General features: G+C 36.2%; 1 protein-coding gene across 1 annotated transcript in view; it reads left to right on the top strand.

The window, feature by feature from the left end:
- LOC141429913 (serine/threonine-protein kinase SIK2-like) overlaps positions 1 to 20879 on the top strand; it is a 31306-nt gene extending 10427 nt beyond the window's left edge. Inside the window, exons 2-6 of the mRNA XM_074090472.1 lie at positions 10903 to 11019; positions 16098 to 16161; positions 18486 to 18601; positions 19202 to 19372; positions 20742 to 20879. Of these exons, the coding sequence (XP_073946573.1) occupies positions 10903 to 11019; positions 16098 to 16161; positions 18486 to 18601; positions 19202 to 19372; positions 20742 to 20879 (606 nt within the window). The remainder of the gene's footprint in view (positions 1 to 10902; positions 11020 to 16097; positions 16162 to 18485; positions 18602 to 19201; positions 19373 to 20741) is intronic.
- Positions 20880 to 22302: the final 1423 nt, after the last annotated feature.

The raw sequence follows: 22302 nt of genomic DNA, 5'->3' as shown, positions 1-22302 counted from the left end.
TTGTGGTGTCGTTGTTATAGTCAGGTGTTGTAGTAACGTTGCAAAGTTTCGCGGCTGTAGTACAAGGCGTGAACAACTAGGATGCGTTTATCAAGAGATAATTCGTGATAGCGCGGAGACACGCGTGCCTGTTTGCTTTCAACCTTATCATCTGTTGTGACGTCAATCCCTCATATTGACCTGACGATTTCCTCATAACTACATGCTAGGGTTTGATCTAAAAATCCTATGTATTTGGAAACCGTCATGGAACATTTTAACGGTATAAAAGGCCGCTGCCATGAAAACTGCAATTAATTCAAATATTTTGCTCGTAATATGCGGCTATTGATTCCATAAAAAAAGTCGTCTTTTCTCATTGTAAGTAGGTATTGGTATGACTAAAGAAAAAATTGTGGTCATATTTAATTTAGCATATTATTTTATTGCAGGTTATTGGTATGCAGGTTGTTAAAAGCCATTCTGCTTGCTTTGTGTGTCACGCTTCTTAAAGTTGAACGGAATTATCGGGTTCATTACACTTATCTTCTATTGATTATATATATAGCCTAATAAGTGCCTTGCTTGTTTTTACAATTGCCTGTGTATCCTAAATGTAAGAAGTAGATTTACTCTTTACAAATATACTATTACTTACATGCCTACATTACAAAGACACGATATTGAATATTGCGCAATTTAAATGGATCGGGGTCGTTTAATTATAATTGCTCTCATTGTAATTATTCTATATTGAATTCGTCTCGTTTTTCAACAGAACAAAGAAAGCTTGTAATTACAGGCTTTAGTTTATTTTGGCTACTCCGAAATTTGAGCAACACATATGCATTTATCTTTAAGTGAAGCTGTTCGAATGCTACGTAAAATACTTTACCTGGTATAAAGCAAGCTGTCTAGGAAAAGGCGAGGTTTGAAAAGGGGGAGACTACAATACTCACGTAGTGGCACACGATCGTATTATACGTAGCTTAGCACTAGCTACCGGAAAGTAGGTAGCTACCTACGTAGCTACTTAAAGCACGTCTTTACCGCACGCGGAGGTACCAAGGGGAGAGTTTATTTACCTAGTTTAAAGTTACAACTTCATGCATAAGCATTCCAGACAAATCGGCTTAAACCTTGTTGAGATTAAACATGTAGCATTGATGTTTTGATTGCCGCGACAGTATCGATTGTCTATATCGAAGATTTGATAACAACGTGACACAATGAACGTAGCGCATAGTAGTTTTGGCAATTAAAACATCGGACTAGACTGTCCATCCTTAATATCAAATCAGTAAGCTGGTCATGCGCCAACACATCCAAATGATATCAAAGATACATGCAATTTGTTCCATAAACGGATTTATTACAGTTCTAAATCCAGATGGACGAGTCAGGCTAGTCTTAAAGCTTTAGAAGCATTAAATCTAAGTGGATTACGGAAGACGGCAGCAAATCCCTTTGAACAATTGTGTTAACTAACATGACAGTACAAAAAAGTTTCGTAATTACGAACAAATGGTTGTAGATATTCACAGCGATGTATATAATACTGCTTTTAAAAGCAGGATTGAAACATGAAATCTATGGCGTGAAACTGAAAATAATGGACGGAATTGTAAGGATCTGTAATTTTGTAAGGCGAAAGGCGAGAAGTATAGCCGTCTTCCTCGCCCTCGAGCTCGCTGCTTTTGCGACTCTATTGATCGCAGTCTGGACTTGTTGATTTCAGCTCAGGTCGTACGGTCCCAGAATTCCCCGATTTAGTGTTGGACGATTCATTAAAATGTTCGTGTCTTTGTGAGCATTACAATCACTGTCGGCGCTGATTCAGTGACGCTCGAAGGAGCACGGTAATTTATTGAATAAGATAGTGGCATTCGAGCTGATGCTGATCTTGATTATAACTAAATTATTTATGTAATGAGATTACGACATCACTGAGTGACGGCACATTTGGCTACCTACTTACTTATAAATTATCAGACTTAATTGTAAATATACATTTAGCGATAATTACCATGCAGTTTATAAGTACCTGTTACCTTCGACTTTATCATTAGAAGATAACAATTGACGCAAGTGCTCCTATTCAATTGATTAAAGATATTGAGACACAATTATTCCTTTTATGCCTCTACATAATTAAATACCTTTACACCTACCTACTCGCAATTACTTGAAAACTAATAAATTATTAGTACCTAAAGTTAAAAGATTCGAAGTCTTGCACATTAATTTAATTGATACTTTCTAACATTCTTCGTAACCTCATTCAAAGTCAAAATATCTATATTTAATATGTATGTATGTAAACTCTTTATTGTGCAAAAGAAAAGAAACAAAATACAATTGACAAAGTTGGACTTAATATCCCTTTAAGGGTTTAATTTAGGCTATAACAAGAACTTTTGCAATTTTACTATAAAAACGTATGTAATTTACGATAAATGAGTAGGTATTAAGTAAGTTTTTTCCATATTGTAAGATGGAACTTCAAGCTTTTCTTTTCTGTAGCCTTTGTCAGGTTAGGCTCGAAAAACTCACTTTCCCGACACACACTTACTCTAAAACCGCACTTCTTCAGAAGGATCACTTTTTCGAAACGTACACTGTTTCTAAAACTGCACTTCCCAATAGGTACAGTTTCTCAGAAGGTGAACTTTTTCAATAAGTACATTTTCTCAGATAGAGCACATTTTCAGAAGATAAATTTTCTCAGAAGGTGCACTTTTTCAAATTATGAACAATCTTTAAGTATTATAAACAAATCTCTAAATTTAATAAAGCCGGACAAGCGCACGTCAAGCCATGCTAAGTGTAAGGTATAATACACAATAGGTTCAAAAGGTAGAAAATGTAACACCACTTTATATACGACAGGTACTCAATTTTTTTGTAGCGTTTTACCATTTTATCGGCATGAATAGTGTACATACATATACCAGATGTGTGCGCTTTGGAATAGTGCACTTTTTGAAATAGTGCACCTTTCGAAAAAAAGCACTAATCGGAAAATGTACCTTCTGGGAAAGTGTGCGTTTTAGAAAAGTGCCTTTTTGAAATAGTGCACCTTTCGAAAAAGTGCCCCAATAAGGGAAAGTGTTCCTTTTGGGAGTGTACATTTAGCGGAAAGTGCACTTTTACAGAAAGTGTACGTTTCGGGAAAGTGAGTTTTTCGAGCCTAACTTGGCGTAACGGCGTTAGTGAGAAAATCACATGTATTTTTCCTTAAATCCATAATTATTTCAATTACATTAAACATCGGTAGAGCTTCTTTGAAAGAAGATGTTGAAGAATCACGTGTCTCTAAGTATAACGAGCGTGCAAAAATTTCTGACACGGGCTACTGGCCTTAGAAATAGAGACATGAATGAATGAAAAAGTATTTATTTGACATTATTTTTACATATTTTTTTGCACATAGCCCTGCAAAACTGTTAACACAGTTGTATATCAGATATTTATGCAAGCTTGCATTGTCAGATGTTGGTGCCGGTGACATATACCGTCGTTTAAAGTTCACGGATTCGACACTGTCAAGTTTTGGCATGAACTTTACCAATATCCTCTTCGACAGCGACAGATGATGTGAACATGTTTTGAAGCTTTCATTTATTTTGAAATTAAACTAGCTTTAGCTCTTGAATTATTCAAAAATACTTAATACCTTATAGAAAAGGTTTATGAGCAGCAGTGCCTTGCCGGATTAAGACTATTTGATGCCCTAAGCAATCCACGCATGTGGCAAATCCATAAGTAGCTGTAACCATCCTTACCCTTTAGTGCTAGCAATGTTTTTTGGTGATGTTTATGGTGGCCCTAACTAAGCAATTTGCTTAATTTGCTTATGGGCTAATCCGGCACTGTTTATGAACACAAGACACAATAACATAATTATGTAGAAACTAGCGTAATATGTTACAGTCATAATATAAACTAAATTAATAACTTTACGCAAGAATAGGACATAAATCCATAATTTCAAGTTTGAGTCGAGTTAATGAAAGTCGTAGTTACTTCCGTCTCAACAAATGTCAATAATAAGAAATTATTTAACAAAAAAGTAAAACCGACTCCAAAAAAATTAAAAATAAGATAAAATGGAACCGACTACAAACCCTTCAAATATTTTTCTAAATACCTACTAGCTCGAAGTCGGTGACTCCGCACGCACGAGCCAGCAGGAGTGGAACAATAGTCGTCTACCTCTTTTACATACTATGGGTTTCAATCCCTCCTGCTGGGTCGTGCTGAGTCACCGACTTCGAGCTAGTACGTACCTAGAAAAATATTTTCAAGGGTTTTGCAGTCGGTTCCATTTTTCCTTACTTTTTTATTTTTTTTGGAGTCGGTTTTACTTTTTTGTTAAAAAAAAACTTTATTTTGCACTTTTTAGTGATTCGTAGCCAAAGTACATCTCACAACGATTCCATTAAGCCCAAACACGGCTTAGTTACGTTGTTTTATAACAGAGTTCCGTTGCCTACCTTCCGGCTTCAGCATCAGATCAGTAACTTAAAGTTTCTTCTTAGTCGCTTATCTAGGTTTATTAATCATGATCGTTTATAGACGAGCGAGCATTACTTAGCTTTGACGAGTTCCATTGGTCATCTACGGTCTTCTTCATCAGGTCCAGTTTACCAAATGATACTTACTTTCTGAATGTAAATTCTTATCTTAATGCTAAAAATGCCAAAATCGCCATAGGTGTGCCTATAAAGTTTGAGGTTTGCCCTCGATTTCCCTAGTATCCCATTATCAGATCTTGACTTGGTGACAATGGGACCACCTCAGAAGAGTGCTCTTTCAAATAAAAAAAGAATTTTGAAAATCGTTTCACAATTGACTGAGTAATCGGTGAACAAACATAAAAAAATGCAAATATTGGAACATTTGGAACATAGAACCTCCCCTTTTTTGACGTCGATTAAAAATATATAACTAAGTGACAACAATCGTCTCCTCGATTCTTATGTCGTCCGCCTCATTATCACCTGGTCGCGATCGCATTCCCAGTCACGGTTTATCACCACTTCCACTTAGGATTCTAACGTTAATTCGTTACGGGCTATTTAACACGTCGTGTCCGCTGCGTACGCGTTGCTACGCTAGTCCAATTGTAGAGCTTGCTACGCGGCGTAGCAGCTACGCATGCGTATAGCTACGAGTGGGCAGTTGGCATGAAACCAATGATACTACATTGCGGGTACAATGAACAATGCCTCTACTTATTTTACTAAAAGTAAAGTAAAGTCTTTGTGTTGTGTTTGACCTTCCATGGCTTCAATTTGGTTCGGTGAGCGTCGAGTGCAAATGCAAAGGGCCATTATTCTTGATAACAGATTTTCGTTAGGTAATAAAATAGAATCACTTTATTGTAAATGCGGTACCTACCGTATTTTACTTTGCTAATATAAGTTGTTTAAGCTTAGTATTAATTAACTGTTTTATTATCAATTGTCGTTGGTCTCCGCGATACAGGCCTAGTCTTGTGTGGAGGCCGCCGAAGAATGTAATTGTAATGTTTTTTTATATTTCAAACATAATATCTTTTTCACCTCAGCAGCTCAAACAGGAAGGTTTTGCTATTAAAAATTCAGTGAGCAAAATATCACTCCGTGAGACAAAGTAACTTTAATTTTTTTTTATTCTATACAGTGCTGGGTCTACTCACTGAATTACAAATAATTAAACTTCACTTTGACACGAAAAAAGCGAGAGATAGGATCAAATGTGTTGATTACAATGTTAAATTAAATTTATAGTAAGTATTAATAAAATATCTATAATAAATTACATGAAAAGGGAATATTTCCAAAATGTCAAAAAAATTCCACTTTTTAATAAAGTATGCAACCTCGTTGCACGAAAGCCGCTGGTCTTGTATTTTTTTTAGTAGCTTTCCGTACCTACCTCTTGGAGTTGGAATAAATATTTGTCAAATTGAATGAATTTGCAACTAAATCTATTTATGTTTATTTAATATAATCCTAATAAAATCATATTTAAAGGTTTAATAACATTTATAATAATTTATACGTTTATTGTTCAACCTTCTTAATGTCCCAAAGCTTCGCTTGCTCGGGATTCAAATTCAACTCTCGCACCGAAAAACAACTTTGCTCTCTTGTTGCACAAATAACTATTTTTACTTTTACATTTGTCCTACAGAACTGTTTACATAATCACTTATTGAACCAATTTTTCGTGAAAGTTTCATTTTAATCTACTCATCTCTAATATCTCATCTAGAAAAAGGATACTACGTATCAAGGACCGCTACGTATGTAATTATAATTTATCAAAGTCTAGGATTAATGTTTAATGTTTTGTTTCCTTCAAACCATCTTCTGTCAATTGGCTGTAGAGTACAGGGACAATCGTAATAAAAGCTGTAGCTTTGTTCAATACTTAAGTAGGTATTAAGTATTATGTATCCTCTCACTTTATTTATTATGCTTAAGCATAAAATGATATACAATCAAGCATCGAGCTTCTTATGTATATCTAGTCTAGCTAGATTTACCTGCTGGTGACCATACAAGGTAAAAAGCAAAAAAAAGGGTAGGTAATTATAAAATTAATGGCAGAACATCCCAGTAAAAGTTATTCTTCGGAATTTTTAAATCGAAATGAAGTTACGCCTGCGACATGGAACCCTACGCTTTGGATGGAACATTTGTCAACCACAATTAAAAATCTTCAAAAGTTCAGTGTTCCGTGCGGATTACTTTGAACACACTTTGTACAGGTAAAAGCACGTTTCAAAAATGCAAAATTGTGAAAGGCATTCTCATCAAACGCATCTTTCCAGAATTGGATTGTATAAATAAGTAATTATGTAGATAGTTTTGGGTCACGGGCCGGGCCGTGTGAAGTGACGGCGACCGGTTCAATGACACGACGTTATTGACTGACCCGTTACATGTATATACATATATAATAAGTATATACTTAGTGCAATTAAATTGGTAAAGTTATTATTTCAAAAGCGTTGTAAGAGATTGCTGATGAATTAGGGCTATGCATAGTCCACAGCCATGATAGCGTCCCGAAGACGGTTATAAGCAAAATGATGACAGGTTGAGTATCGCTAAATAGCGTTTGTATCGTGCGGTTCGTTTGACGTTTCAGGTCTTACTTACAATTGGCTCATCTTTACTAGTATTATAAAAATGTGAAAGTAACTCTGTGTTTGTATCTGTCTGTTACCTTTTCGCTCTTAAACCATTGAACCAATTTAGATGAAATTTGGTATGATAGTTTGAGACCCTGGGAATAACATTTTATCCCAGAAAATTTTATACTTTCCGTGGGATAGAGATAAACGAATTCTTTGCAGTTGAAGTCGCGAACAAGCTAGTCAATAAATAAAAGTGTTAGATAAGTATCTACCACATAAAAGACTACAGAATGCCATTGTGGGCTATGTAAATATCCTAAAAGAGGCCATGCCATTTAAGGAAAATGATGCGTCAAAAAGGTGTCAGGTACAAGACCTTGGTACTGGTAGGCATACCTATGTCACTTGTGTAGTTGTTTTACGATTAACCGAGCTGTGCTCATATTTCGACATTGGTCTAAGTATTGCGACATTCTCCCTTGGGAGTACCCTTGCTCTGTGTTTAACAACGATGTTGGTGTACCATAAAACTTATAATAATAGATATAAAATGTCACGCTCAGTCTCTAGCGAAGTTAACTGCTCAAAAGTGGGTTATTTCAAAGATTGTGATAAAAAAAGGGAATACATTTCACTGGGGTACCATGATTTTCTAAAATTTATGAAAATAACAAAAACTGGTGTGCATTTCTAGCAGGAGAGGTGGAAAAGTGGCTACATCGACTCTGTCAAATGCACATGGTGACATCTACAGTTTGTTCAATATAGGAATGGACAGAAAATAGGCTCTTTGTAATGCACGCTTTAGGTAATCAATTAATAAATAAGGTTACCTACTCGTTACTATGAAACTTCCAAGCCATACTTTTAAAACCAAGGTGCAGGGTTAAAAATTCAGGGCTCATAGGCTTGGCTTTTTCGGGATTATACATGATAACATTTCTACAGCGTAAGTTTCTGTTTATTTATGCCTTGGCCGTCAATTTTACAAATGTTTTCGTTGGGATTTCTAATTCTCTTATTAATCTTATTATTAGTACTTTCAGGTTTGCCGTCTTACCCAACAACTTCTACATCTCTACTTCACTTCTACTCAGACATTACGTTAAATAAATGACTTAAGAATATGGTTAAGTGTCAATTGTTATAAAAAATGAAAGCAGTTGTATTGCAGGATAAATCAGGGAAAAACGCGTTCATAAAGACTTCTTTATCTTGATTAATTAAAAAAAAATCCAATTTCATCATCATTGTCGGGATTACGCAATTCTTACCATTTCACAATACGCTTCTATTCTATTCTATTTTAAGCAGTTTGTTTAGGTAAGTGGTTAGTTTGATAAAATGATAAATATTTTTCTATGCACAGATGCGTGCAGAGTTATCAATTAATCGGGGTCAATGTCGGAGCAGCTGACGTGACGTACCTACTTCCACTTGACATGTTTATCCCTATTGAGTGCTATACTATACACTGTCCTCCTATTGTGAAATAATAGCTGATAATTTCTGTTACGGAACTAGAAGGCAGACTGATCAGAGCGCAGCAATTGACACATCTGGATGAATCTTGGAACATTTTTAATCGGTTCAAAATCTTTAACCACCCACGATTATTTATATTATGAAATAATAAATCGCAGTAGCTTTAATATAACTAGGCTCAGCGTCTGTACTTTTTCGTAAAAAGTTAACTCTGTCATCATTATCCTTTAATAATATTTGCTGAGAAGACAATGACCGCATTAGGCATTAGCGATCCCTTCAAATAGCGAACCTACTGTGTTAAAAATAAAGTTGTGTTAAATACTTGTGATGTCTATAATTTAATAATACTGTAAATCTGTTTAAAAAAATATACCTCGTTGAGATTCTTGCCGGATTCTTCTCAACAGAGGTTTTTCCGAACCGGTGGTAGCTTATTTGACATTCATAAGTACTTGTTATAGCCTAAATTGAATAAAGATATTTTGACTTTGACGAAAAAACGTTGTATGAACTGTTATTGCATTGACCCATCTACAAGCGCCTAGATTATAAAGTTTGATTCATAATGTAAATAAAATTGCGTAGAATAATACCTACGTGGAAAGTTTTCGACTATTGTCGTATTGTCGTCGTATGTTCTAATTGGTCAGATTTTAGTCGCATCTATGTCGTGTTAATGCCATAGTGCTCTAATGAATACGGATCTTATTCATAGGCAATTTCGATGTGGAACCATACTCTGTACTGAATCCGTCTGGGGTTTCCAAGTTTCAATTATATCTTTATATCCAATGCCTCTCAGTAACTTGTTAAATTGACCTATTATATGCTATTTTTAAAGTTTACCACTAACTATGCCTTTCTTCCGTTGTACTTTCTATTATTATGAGGCTAATGCGGTATCTTTGTATACGTCGTTATACATTGAACTGGAGTTAAGTTCTCATGGACAAATGAAATTGCATAGACTGACGAATGTCTCGTTTCGAGTTAAACTGTGTCAAAGGAGCACTTATTCGATTTCTGCGTCGTTATTAAATTTCCACGCTTTGTAAGATAATATAGTTCACTTAAATCATACATAGTTTACTTATTTCCAACCTTTTGGGAGACCTTTCCATTAGGAGAGTCGGGAGCGGTGAATCGAGCGACCAATCACGTCAATTGCCTCAATCGCCGACCGAACCAACCAAGTGACGTGCGCTTGACGTCATTACCTCTTTGTCTGACTGAACACATGAGTCTGCAAATCAAATGTGCCGTTGTGTATGTAAAAATTATGGAATAAAACCCGACCGTAACGGCAACCGAGTTTTGTTTATTGACACAGATTGATTGTGAGTATGTACCTACAACAGTAGGTATCTATCTAGGTGGTTTCCTCTGTCTTTGAAAAGTTACAGAATAATAAAGAGATCAAATTGAAATGATTACACTCGTCTGCCAAAGCTGGAAATAATTTCCTTCACTTTGAAGCATTATTTTATTAATATTATGCATAGATAGAAAGTCTGTAACGAAATGCCAGGATTAATATAATATTCTATAAACATTTTCCTAACATAGGGCTGTAGAAACGATTATCTTATGTAATTTAAAATGTTTAAAGATCTGAGCCTGTGGTCTACGAATTTCTTGCGAAATTGCCGGCGGTCATAAAATAAAGCCTGAGTAAGTGATATGGTACGCTTAATTAAATGTAAGATTGAATTGAATTTTATAGGCGCCCCCACTCCATTTATCAAGTCGAGTTCATCAAAAATTTGTACCCAAACTTTTTCTATGAAACTGTAACTTTTAAAACCTTACACAGCATTAAAAATCAATCCAATTAACCTTTGCATTATTGGGGCTAAATTATATAATTTTGATTAGCTGAGTAGCTCAATGCTTAGTTTGACGACCGGGTGGCCAAGTGGTAAGAGAACCTGACTACGAAGCTTGAGGTCCCAGGTTCAATTCCCGACCGGGGCAGATATTTGTATGAATAATACGAATGTTTGTTCTCGGGTCTTGGATGTTTAATATGTATTTAAGTATGTATTTATATATATACAAGTATGTTTAACCGTTGCCTAGTAGAGGTATCCATAGTTCAAGCTTTGCTAGTTTGGGACTAGGTCAATTGGTGTCAAGTGTCCAATAATATGTATCATTTTATTCATTTATTTATTATTTAATGCGTAATGAGAAAGTGTACACAAGCGTGTGTACATATAAAATATGTAAGTACTAATACCTATAAAGCCAATTATGATATTATCACTGACGTAAATAATAATAATATTATTGTATTGTTACAGGTAGCAATTAAGATAATAGATAAATCGCAATTAGACGCAAGCAATCTTCAGAAGGTCTACAGAGAAGTGGACATCATGAAGAGGCTCGACCATCCTCATATTATTAAGCTATACCAGGTGAGAATCGTCCCTAAACATTTACTATCATATTTAAGGAGCATCCGAATTGTTTCCTCCGTTAACGTTAGGTCGCGTTATTTTATAGCGGGACAATGCCTATTCGGGTCACCACAGGTTCACGGGGAGGTCATTCGTGGTTGCAAAAAGAACTCCCGTTATCCGACAGCGGAACAAATACGTATGAATTAGAACGACTTAACCACTTGACGTAGCATGCACTACTGGCTCGTTAGTGCAGTTGACTCGTTCTTAATAATCTAATACTATATGTAATTTATGAGGCAGTAATACGAAAAACAGTTACGGTACTCAGGCGTGACCAGCGCGAAGCTTCTTGTTATGGCCATCTTGTTAAGCACTTGGACTAGTTGTCCACGTAAAGTGACACCGCGTGAAGTATCTCAGATAACGACCATTTTTAAGCATTCAGTAATGTAAATTAGAATACACGGAGTACCTCGTGCAATAAGGAAATACAGCATATTCATATAACTCTGCGGTAGGTACGTGTCACTGTCAGCTAATTTGGTGCTTATTGAGACACCTTTTTGGAGTCACAATTTGGGAGTAGGGAACTCCCATGTTTATTTCTGCCTGTTTTTCGCAATGTCATTAAGGTATACCGTTGGTGGTGTGCCAACTGCTCGTTGCTCATTTGCTGCAAGCGCTCCATCACTTCCCCGCCAACTTTGGCCAAATAAATAGCACTCGTAATGTCCTTCTTTTTAGCCTCATTACTGATACAAATATACGAATTACCTATTCATACAAGTGTAGATTCGAATAATTGGAGTGCATCCAATTAAATTCGAAACACGCAATCGATAACTCATCAAAGCTGTGAACTTATATTTTTGTGAATGTAAATTAATGTAATTACCTATCACTTGTGCACCGCTCAGGTTTCTCTTTTACGCAAATATTTACATTTAACGTTATGCGTTTTGTCGGAGTGGGTATTCATGTTGTATCGATTGAACGTTACAGTCAATGCAATGCGATTCCGTTGCTGTTGTGCAACGTTGATTGATGTCTGTGTGTTTTTTCAATAACCAACTTCGTCCATCTTACTGATTGTGATGTGATGACTGTATGTGACTGTGGTGGAGTAACCGGTAGCTCTGAAACACAAAAATGACATTAAAATAATTAAAAATCATTTAGAAATGCTATTTAGGAAACTTAAGATATTTGTCTTGTCACTCCTTAAACTGATGGTGTTGCTAATCAGTAAAGCTAAGTACTCATATCACACGCCTAATTCATACTACGCAAATTTGTGATGCAAACTGCAGATGCATCGATTGAGTCTGTAATCCTGGCTTGAAAACAAAAAATACATCACATTTTTATGTATTAGGTATATATGTAGGTACACAAGCTCCTGATTAACCTGTCCTCTCCCAGAGGCACAAATTTGTGCCCAAATTCCTTTGATCCTGTTATTCTGGGAGATGACAGATTAATCGATCTTGATTAATATCATTGCTCTCATCACGTGCCCGCCACGCGGACATCTGTTCACACAATTATCCACCACAATTTGGTTAGTTTATATTATTATACTAGGTATATTTTGAATATATACGTTCATAATATACCTACATACAAAAACATAGGACTCGGGTAATACGTTTATCGCAAACTTAAGGAAAACTCGTGGTATAAATTCAAGATGCATCACTACATAAAATCTGCAGAACGGATATGTATCAAATTCATCGCGTTTAAATAACGAGTACAAAGGACTCGTTTCAGCAACGCACTCATGAACACTGCTGATTGATGGGAAATTTCCAGAAGAGCGGAAATGTTAAAGCTAAAGAGCTTGTAAGCTGATTTAAATTGATTGTTTCAAATTCCACAAATCCATTACTGGCCGTTTGCGCTTATTAAACCGAAAAATATTTCAAGTTTCACTCTCAAAAACATCTGTACCTAGAAAATATCAAATATTGGAGTAATACAAATGCGATTGCAATTTTTTTTAGTGATGGCTATCATCAATTTGGTTTATTCGGCGGCCGAAAAAATGAGCGAATCGCTTTTGCTTCGGTAGCTACATTTGTTATAGCCACAATACAGACTCCCGACGTTTTATTTACACGAAGACGTCTCAATTCTAAATGTAACTATTTATTTTGACTGTTGTTTGTTTAACAGCTGCTTTAAAAATGAAGATCGATCTTTGATTTGTGACAGCGGGCACAATACACTCGTTACAGCTGTTGTGATTCTAGTTATTGAGACAATGGGCTTGCATAATTGTGATTTCGTAACAGAGTTGCATGTTGAGATCAGATTGGTAGATAGAACATGAATGGTATGAGGAAGGTCTGTTGTGTACAAGTATACAAACATTTTGGCCACCTTGAATGGCAATCGGCAAACAATTGGTACGTCCTTCCTTAGTCGCGGGAAGGGAGCGTTTCCGTCCGCAGAACAGTAGCTTGTACGTACTTGTAAACAATCAAATTATCCTTGAAAGGATTAATTGCTATTTATCTTTGTTCATTGCTTGTTTTAACAACGGATGTCTATTACGTCTCACAAATCTTCTTTAAGTAGGTGCTTAGGCATAAATGAACGTTACGAAACTTCTTTGCCTTGGTTATTTTTATTACTTAGCTACTAGAAAGAGATTATTTCCGGATTACGTATCTGGGAACAATATTTGATGATATAAGATCAATCTTTTCCGTTTCAGTACAATGTTCACAAAATTAGATGCGACAGATTTGGAAGGAAAATGTGTTCTGTGTTAATTTCGTTAGTAAGATGATATAACCGGCTTGGCTATTTAATGCGATAAATAACATTATGTATGAGTATAGTGAGTGAGTATACGAGAAGTTTACATATTTTTAATTTCTTAAATCAACAATGACTCTAGTAGTCATTGGCAGTTAATGTTGTGATAAAAGTTTAATGTCGATGACATCATTGTGCTGTCCTGTTTCTCATACATCTCATCAACAAAATTAAATACAATATCTTTTGTTAATACCTACCTTTGGCTTGCTTCTCTACGCAGGTTAAACGATATAATATTTGGTTGTACTTGTACAAAAATATCCAATATATATTCAGTATTATGAGGCAGCAATCGTTTATTCATTTACTCATGTTTGATTCAAGCTGGTGGTGGGTTGTCGTGTGCGTAGTTATTGTAAAATATTCTCCAGTTGTCTGGAACCCGGTGGAATCACGAATTTACTTTACAATCAAGGATCCATTGACCTGCGGATTAAGTAAGAGTGCTGGCCTCGAGTTGAAGTTAAAATTGCTAATGATGTAAGGTATATATATATATACAAGGTATAATGCGCCCATGAACTGGCCGCGGCCGCGGTAAAAATGTAAACCAGCACTATAAATATCTATCGCGTGAGTCACTGATGGTGCCTGTCTGCATACTACGGCGATAACACCTTTCAAAACAAACGTTAATTGCGGTGAACTGTAACGCGACCTTTATGAATAATGCCTGGTCGGTGCTTTGTTTGAGAAGCGCATGTAAATAACATTTGTAACTCGCATGTGAAATGGTTACGGTGGCAGTGTATTAACACTTTTTAGATTTTTTAAAACAGTTTCCTGCGCTAACAGAACGGAGCGTAAAGGATAAAATTAATATAGTGACAGCACTTGCTGTTGCTTTACTATGCTGCCGAGATCACCATGTCATAGTCATATCACAACCCATCCACCGCGCTCCTACCGTTAGTTAATCGCTGGCTGTAGTAGGCATGTAATAGGCTCCGGTTTCGGACGAGAATAATATTACAGTATTTATAACAACTATATATAAAATATTTATTGAATCAGTTACTTGCGGAAACACTTACTATACCCTACATACATATACAGTTAACTAAAGAGACCCAACGTACCAACGTAAATAGGCTACCGCTGGTACTGACCAAGTAGTAAGTAAACACCCCCGGTTTCAACAAACTCTGAACAGTTCGAAAAGTTCCATGAACTATGCATAACCGTAAATTATGCTTAATATGAAATTAACAGTTAAAAAGAAGACAAAAAGACCTAAGACGCCTTAATTAAATAATACAAGTTACTACCACCACCACCACCACCACCACCACCACCTATTTTTGTAACACTATAATTTCTTGTACCCAAATGGTTGTCTGGAAGAGATCGTTTTTAAGCGATAAGACCGCCTATTGTCTACCCTGAATCTAAGTGTTTATATCATAACTTTTTTGTACTGCTTTATGGTGTGCAATAAAGAATATTTGTATTGTACTATAAAAACAAAAAGTATAAAAAAAACACCCGTCTACAAGATCTGCCTGTGGCCTGTGGCAGGGTTTCCGTGATGCAGGCGGCATGAATAATGTTTTTCAATTTAATTCCTCAAAAATCGTATTTCAGAGATTATTTATCTCTGTCGAGAATATCATTCGAATATTCTCAGAATTGACATTCATGTTATAGCTGAAAGGTTCTCGTGGTGAATCTGTAACTGAGACGCCCTTGGAATCGCAATAAGTAGATAGTATCGTCTTTATATTTCCAACGAATAAAATTCTGAGAACATTGCTACAATTTTATTTTATACAGTTATAAAAATATGTGTCCAAAGAAACATACGTTCAACGAAAAGAAATTGCTTTTTCTAATATGTATTTTATTATTATTATAAATATACAACATCTCTCAACTCTAATAAAATAACAAATAAATTTATAGCGCGGATATCACCATTGAGAAAAAAAATACAACCGAATTGATAACCTCGTTTTTTGAAGTCGGTTAAAAAGGTGGACGATGTCGGACGGAACCAAGTTGCGAGTGATTCAGAATGGAATTTATTATTTATATATATACATTTGCGAGTTAAATTAGCATTTTATTTGTGTTTACGAAGCGATCGAGCTTATAGGTCAAATAGTTTACATAATTATGATGTAACAATTAGTCGCAAGGCAGCTAGAATTCCAATACTTTTCACCAGAAACACTTAGGTATTCTTAGCATAAGTATCTAACCTACTTTGTTCTCTTTTGATTTCAAGATTTATAACACTGCTTTGCTTCGATTGCCAACAGGTCATGGAGACGAAAAACATGATCTACATTGTATCTGAATACGCGAGCAAAGGCGAAATCTTCGGTAAGTGCACATTTACATACACTAAAATTTTCCATCGGCTACGAACAAAAGATCAGAAAGTATCCCTTTGTCTACAGCGAGTATAAAGAGGTTTTTTGTTACACGGCGGCTTCCAATCGACCAAGTTTTGATTGATGACGTATATTAGCTACGATATCGACCATACAATGGCTTTGTGATGTTTGAGCCGATTTATCACGTGTTTTGGTAAAATGGACCGAAAATACATTACTTAATTACCTGCGTGTCAGCATCAGCGGGGTTCCTAGCTAAACATATTTACCTGCCTACTGTGTTCTATACCTACTTTTTTTTGCTCTGAAATATGTTTATGAAGATAGAAAAACCAAAACGCAGAAATAATACTAAATAATATTACAATCTCAATTAAAAACTAAGCTATATCTAAAAAAAACTCCTGCAGCATTGTGCCGAAGATGCTGGCAGCATTTCCTTGTTGAATCGCTAGGCTAATTCTTTGAGCGAGGTAGCTGCCAGCTCTTCGGTCACCGGTGGCATCGATAATCCTCTTCGAAATCTCTTTGAAGAGGCTTAGTGCTCCTGGGCAATATTTAGGAAGGACCAAAATAAAAGTACTTACTTACTCCCTCAGTTCAATGGAAAATAGAAAAGAGAAACAGAAGGTACCCACATTTTATTTTCTTGTAACGCTATGCGTCATAGCATAGGACGAAACTTAAATTAGATAAAGGAAAGCAGTGGACCTGAAGTCTGACGTTTCTTAAACATAGTTTTACGTCAGTCCTAAAGTTATCGCGGCGTGAGGCGACGCAAACGATTGCATATTACCGAGCCACAGCCATAACTTCAGACTTTATTGTTAGGTATTCCTACAACAAAGAATAATTATGTATTATATTTATGGTAATAAGTTTGGTAATGTGCCTACGCACCTACATTGTTAAAGAAATAATTTCCTTTTCCTTTGAATTCGTGCGAAGTTGATTATTTGAGAAACCTACGCACGTATCAAAATAATATTGAAAGTTCCAAACGGGACCTGCTCGATACCCAATTTCCTTTCTATCAAATAAGTTGTAAAGGTTCCTCTCGAGTAGTTAGGGTTCAGTAACACAGCACCAGTAAGGTGTTTCTTACGCCGAACACGTGAATTTAAATGCGTCTTCGAATTCGGACTTATCGAGGTTAACATCGCTCGTTTTATTATACAACTTGACTGCGTTCTTTTCCAACCAATTATTTCCGAACTTGCGTGCTTTGAGCTAAGTAAATTAAAACATTGACTTCATAAATCTGGACGCCCAAAAGCATAACCTCGAAATCGATTAAGGGCGCCTGTACGTTCGTGGCCGCTTCGGCCATGACGTCAGCAGGCTCCGGGTGACGTCACTAGCAGCGAGGGCGCGAGAGGCAAGGGTTAGCGGGGGAGGGAGAAGTAATTTCGCGCACAGCTGACTATATTCGCCCGAAAGCCAACTGGTGATCGCCAACCCGATGCCTTTTGCCCGAATGAAAAACATAAATCGTCAAAGAGGCTTTCGAGATGATGAATCCATTTTATAATTACACCACGTACCTAATTTTTTTTTTCAATTCCAGCAGCACTTTTGTTTTACCTACTTCCAATTTTACCTTTACTGAACAAGGATGATATAAGATGATTTCTGATTAAACAATGTCGCAGTGCTGTGGCACGGCTATCGGTTTCAAGTAGGTATCATATCACATTATGTATATCGATGAAACCGCCACACAGTTCGACGTGTGTTTATATCCGGTGAATAAAGCATTTGACGTTTGTAATTGCACCTGCGCCGTCTGATGTCATTCGGTCTCGAAAATAACAAATGAGTGTAAATTTCCTGGTGTGGAATGCAATCACTACAAGAGCCTACAAATTACCTAATATCTGGTAATTTTCAAAACGAACTTGGTGTACCTATATAACTATGTGCGTTCCTTCAGTCATACTTTGATAAAACCGTTCAATAGGTATGATTTTATTCGAAATAGCATCCACAACAGCTAGTTAAAATTTCCAAACTGGTATATCGTTTAAGTATTTAGTATGCAGCACAAATCCGTCGGCATCTGCCAATCGGATTGATGGATGTGGCATGTTGCATACTTTTCGCATCGCTGCCGAGTCGCTCTAATAACTGAACGAACCACTACGCTACAAATGTTCAGTGTAGTAACAAAAACATATACTTACTTAAGGGATATTTGCGATACGATAGACGTCCATGCGAACCAATTTCCGGCAAAAATAGAACATTAATATGAGTGAAGGCCGTGCGGAAGGTAGTTACTGTTTACGTAATTAATAACGTTTCCTTCAGATTACATCGCGAAGTATGGGCGGATGGCCGAGCAGGCTGCCAGGCGCAAGTTTTGGCAGATCCTGTCGGCAGTGGAGTACTGCCACGAGCGACGAATCGTCCACAGGGATCTTAAGGTTCGATTCAAACACATAATGAAGTTATTATATTATCCAGTGTCCTATGAAGGAACCCATTTATAAGTCTGAAAAAAAATCTCGTTCAGTCGTAAGCAAGGTATTAAAATTCCATTGTTTGCTCTTCTGCGTAAGCGTCTTAAGTCTGAGGTCGGGTCAATATTTAGGCCATCTAAGTAAACTAACCCTCCTCGATGAAATTGTAAAAGCAATCTGTTAATAACAGCGTCGGTTTGCAAAAAGGGCTTCTTTATATTCCAACTGATCCGTTCTTTCGCATCTGATATCATTATGAAAGGATTGCGGACAACGCAGAGAGATCCACCAGACTGGATTAATTTAATTAGCCACTCCGATTGCACTGACGTAAAATATTTTGTAAGCATATTACTGGATTTGACTGTTTCCGACTGCATGCCAGCTGTTTATTTCTACAGATTTGTTCGTCTAACAGATTTGACTGATTTCTAAGGTATAATATTCGGTGGAAATTGCTCAGTCAGTATTGTCGTTTCAATCAAGTTTTAAATAAAACTCGTTATTAATGGAAATGTCCGATATACCGAGACTTTGTTGAATGAGAAAACTTTTTCCATTTAGGCGGAGAACCTGCTATTGGACGCCAATATGAACATCAAGATCGCGGACTTCGGGTTCAGTAACTACTATGCGACGGGAGAACTGCTCGCGACGTGGTGCGGATCCCCACCCTACGCTGCACCAGAGGTCTTCGAAGGGAAACGATACACCGGACCCGAAATTGACATATGGGTACGTTATTACATTACTGTGCTCCTCTAGATTCGTATATTAAACACGAGGCTAGATTCTGCTCAGTTTGAATCGGTGCCTTCTTATTATTTTTATTCGTTGGATAGCTATTGAATTTATAACTTAATTCTAATTCAAGAGTAAGTATACCTGAACATGAAACTACAGTGAGACTCACTCATATTAAATGATATTGTAACGGATAACTCACGTCTTAAACCGAGTTTAGCTCGACATAACAAAAAACACAAACATGTCGAAACATGTCGAGCTAAACTCGGTTTAAGACGTGAGTTATCCGTTACAATAACATTTAGTATGAGTAAGTATACCTATTGCTTAACTATGAATTAGGAAATTATATTTCTTTGCTCGGCTAGACTTCAAAGTCAAAGTCAAAATATCTTTATTCAATTTAGGCTACAACAAGCACTTATGAATGGCAAAAAAATCTACCTAATCTCTATCTAATCTACTTGTATATTAAACACGGGGCAAGATTATGCTTATTTATATTTATGCCTTTTTATACTTATATAAAGTTTGGATGGTTATTAAATTTATAACTGACACTAATTCAGTGTGATGATTAGTAGGTAGGTAATATAATATTTGATTTATTTAGTGTTCTTTAGTTATGAAGTGGAAGATTATTTGATATTGATGTAATAGCTATTAGTATAAATTGCGGGAAGCAAGTCGACTCAGTTTTACCTGGTTTTTATTTATAAAAAATATCACGTACCTATTTGGTAAATGCCATTAGCGTCTGTTTCCATTCAGTACACTCTAAAAATATAGGTACTTACCTTATTTAACATTTAATTGTTTTTAAGTTGTAATTTAAACTAAACTAAATCTTTACGAAACCTATGCAACATGTAGGTTAATAATATAAATAAAAACAATAGCTGTCTTTAATTTGTTAATTGGCTTTCAAAATACATTTACATCATACGCGTTACACCGATACCGACACAATAATTTACCTAGATTTCACAAAATGCTCATTATTATATTGCAGACACGTTTCCAAATGGGTGGATATAAAATTCGCAAATCGATTGCACTGTGCGGTAAGCCTTGACCAGATTTTTAATAGATAATAACACTACCGGGAAAACCGAACTTTGAAATAAACGGACTATGGCATACCATATTGTATTGATCCGCAGGATGATGAATTTCGTGTTTTTTTTTTGTAGCCCTTTAAAGTCTCCCCCTGCTCTGGGCAAAGGCCTCCACTTTTTTCTGCCTTTTGTCCCTCTCTAAAGCACGCTCCTACTTGATATGCATCTAAATCGTCCCGCCATCTCCATCGCCTCTCTGTTTCTATTTGCTCATGTTAATATGTTTTTTTTTATTACAGAGTCTGGGAGTAGTTTTGTATGTCCTGGTGTGCGGAGCGTTACCTTTCGACGGCTCCACGCTACAGTCTCTGCGCGACCGCGTGCTGTCAGGAAGATTTAGGATACCCTATTTTATGAGTCAAGGTAAGGATCTTTAATGTACATCCCATTTTACAAAGTCGCAAGATATAAAAAAAATGCAATTAAGTACTAAGTTAACGGGTTCGATTTCCGAACCTGTTCTCGGTAACTATTGGTAATCGCAATGTTCTTTTAATTTATGTACTTATGCAGTTTTTTATTATTTATTATTAAAGGAAAATAAAAATATGGGTTTAGAACAAATGAAGTGCATTTCTTAATGTTTTTGCAATGCAACATTTATAAATACGCGAAATGCCTTTTGGCAACATAAAATTTAGTTTTTTTTTCACTGTCGAAATCTGGTAGTATTCAATTGCGAGACGGCATACTTTTGCTTAATTATCAACTTTTTATTTTAAAAATAATAATTAACACATGATTAATATTTGAGCTGAATAAACTTCGTAATGTATTATTTTTGCAAGATATTTGGGTCGTAAGGGGCAGTTCAGTCTCATTGTCCTTTACGACTCGGTCATTGTCGTTCGTAAAAACCCACAAATATGATAGCGGGCGTAACGGTCAATTATTGTTTCATTGCCCTTTACACCCCACAGTTATAACGAAATAAGATAAGTTGCAGAAGTTGTTGGGCGTACACCTTACCGCCTGTACCTATTTCTTGTACCTAACATCAAAATACTAACGCGTCTACCTACCGCTTCCACGCGCCGAGCGTTTGCGCATTGCACATTCGGTCAGTCGTGGCCAGACACCGTCAAACACGGAGGACGTATTTGATTGCCTACGTTTGTTCTTTGTCAACGCGCGTATTTTTTTATAAGATGCCAAAAGCAAAACAAAAAAAGAAGATTAAGTTGATGAATCCCCTAATGGCTTGACGTCGAGCTAACATTTCCGTAATGGAATTTCAGTCAAGGATGTTGAGGTAAATTTCTCTTAGCTACTTTGTTTATTTTAAGCTATCCTGACAGCTGTCCTGACAGATCCTAATAAAGGAAGCCTGTGCCCAGCAGTGGGACGTATATAGGCCGAGATGATGATGCATATATAATAATAATTGGCCTGTATAATTAATTATGTATGTTGAGAGTTAAAAATGGTATAATCGGAACGTCGTAAGGGACATTAAAAAACAGCAATTTATAAAATAAGAAATACTTTTATGGGCGTAAGGGGTATAAAAAGCAAGAGCTAGAGTAAATTGTCGCTCGTAAGGGACAGTAGCAAACAGACATTTAAAAAAAAGGTGTAATTGGTACGTCGTAAGGGGCATTAAACAACAGCAACTTATAAAATAAGGAATACTCTTATGGGCGTAAGGGACATCAAAAGCTAAAACTAGAGTAAATTGTTGGTCGTAAGGGACAGTAACAAACAGACATTTAAAAAATTGAGGTTACTTTATGGGTGTAAGGGGCACTTAAAGTAAAATACCTTGCTTGCTTCTTTTAGTTCATTAAAATACCTTGTTAA

Source organism: Choristoneura fumiferana, chromosome 7 (genome assembly GCF_025370935.1).
Source record: "Choristoneura fumiferana chromosome 7, NRCan_CFum_1, whole genome shotgun sequence".
Classification (NCBI taxonomy): domain Eukaryota; kingdom Metazoa; phylum Arthropoda; class Insecta; order Lepidoptera; family Tortricidae; genus Choristoneura; species Choristoneura fumiferana.
This window is presented reverse-complemented; position numbering and strand designations above follow the sequence as displayed.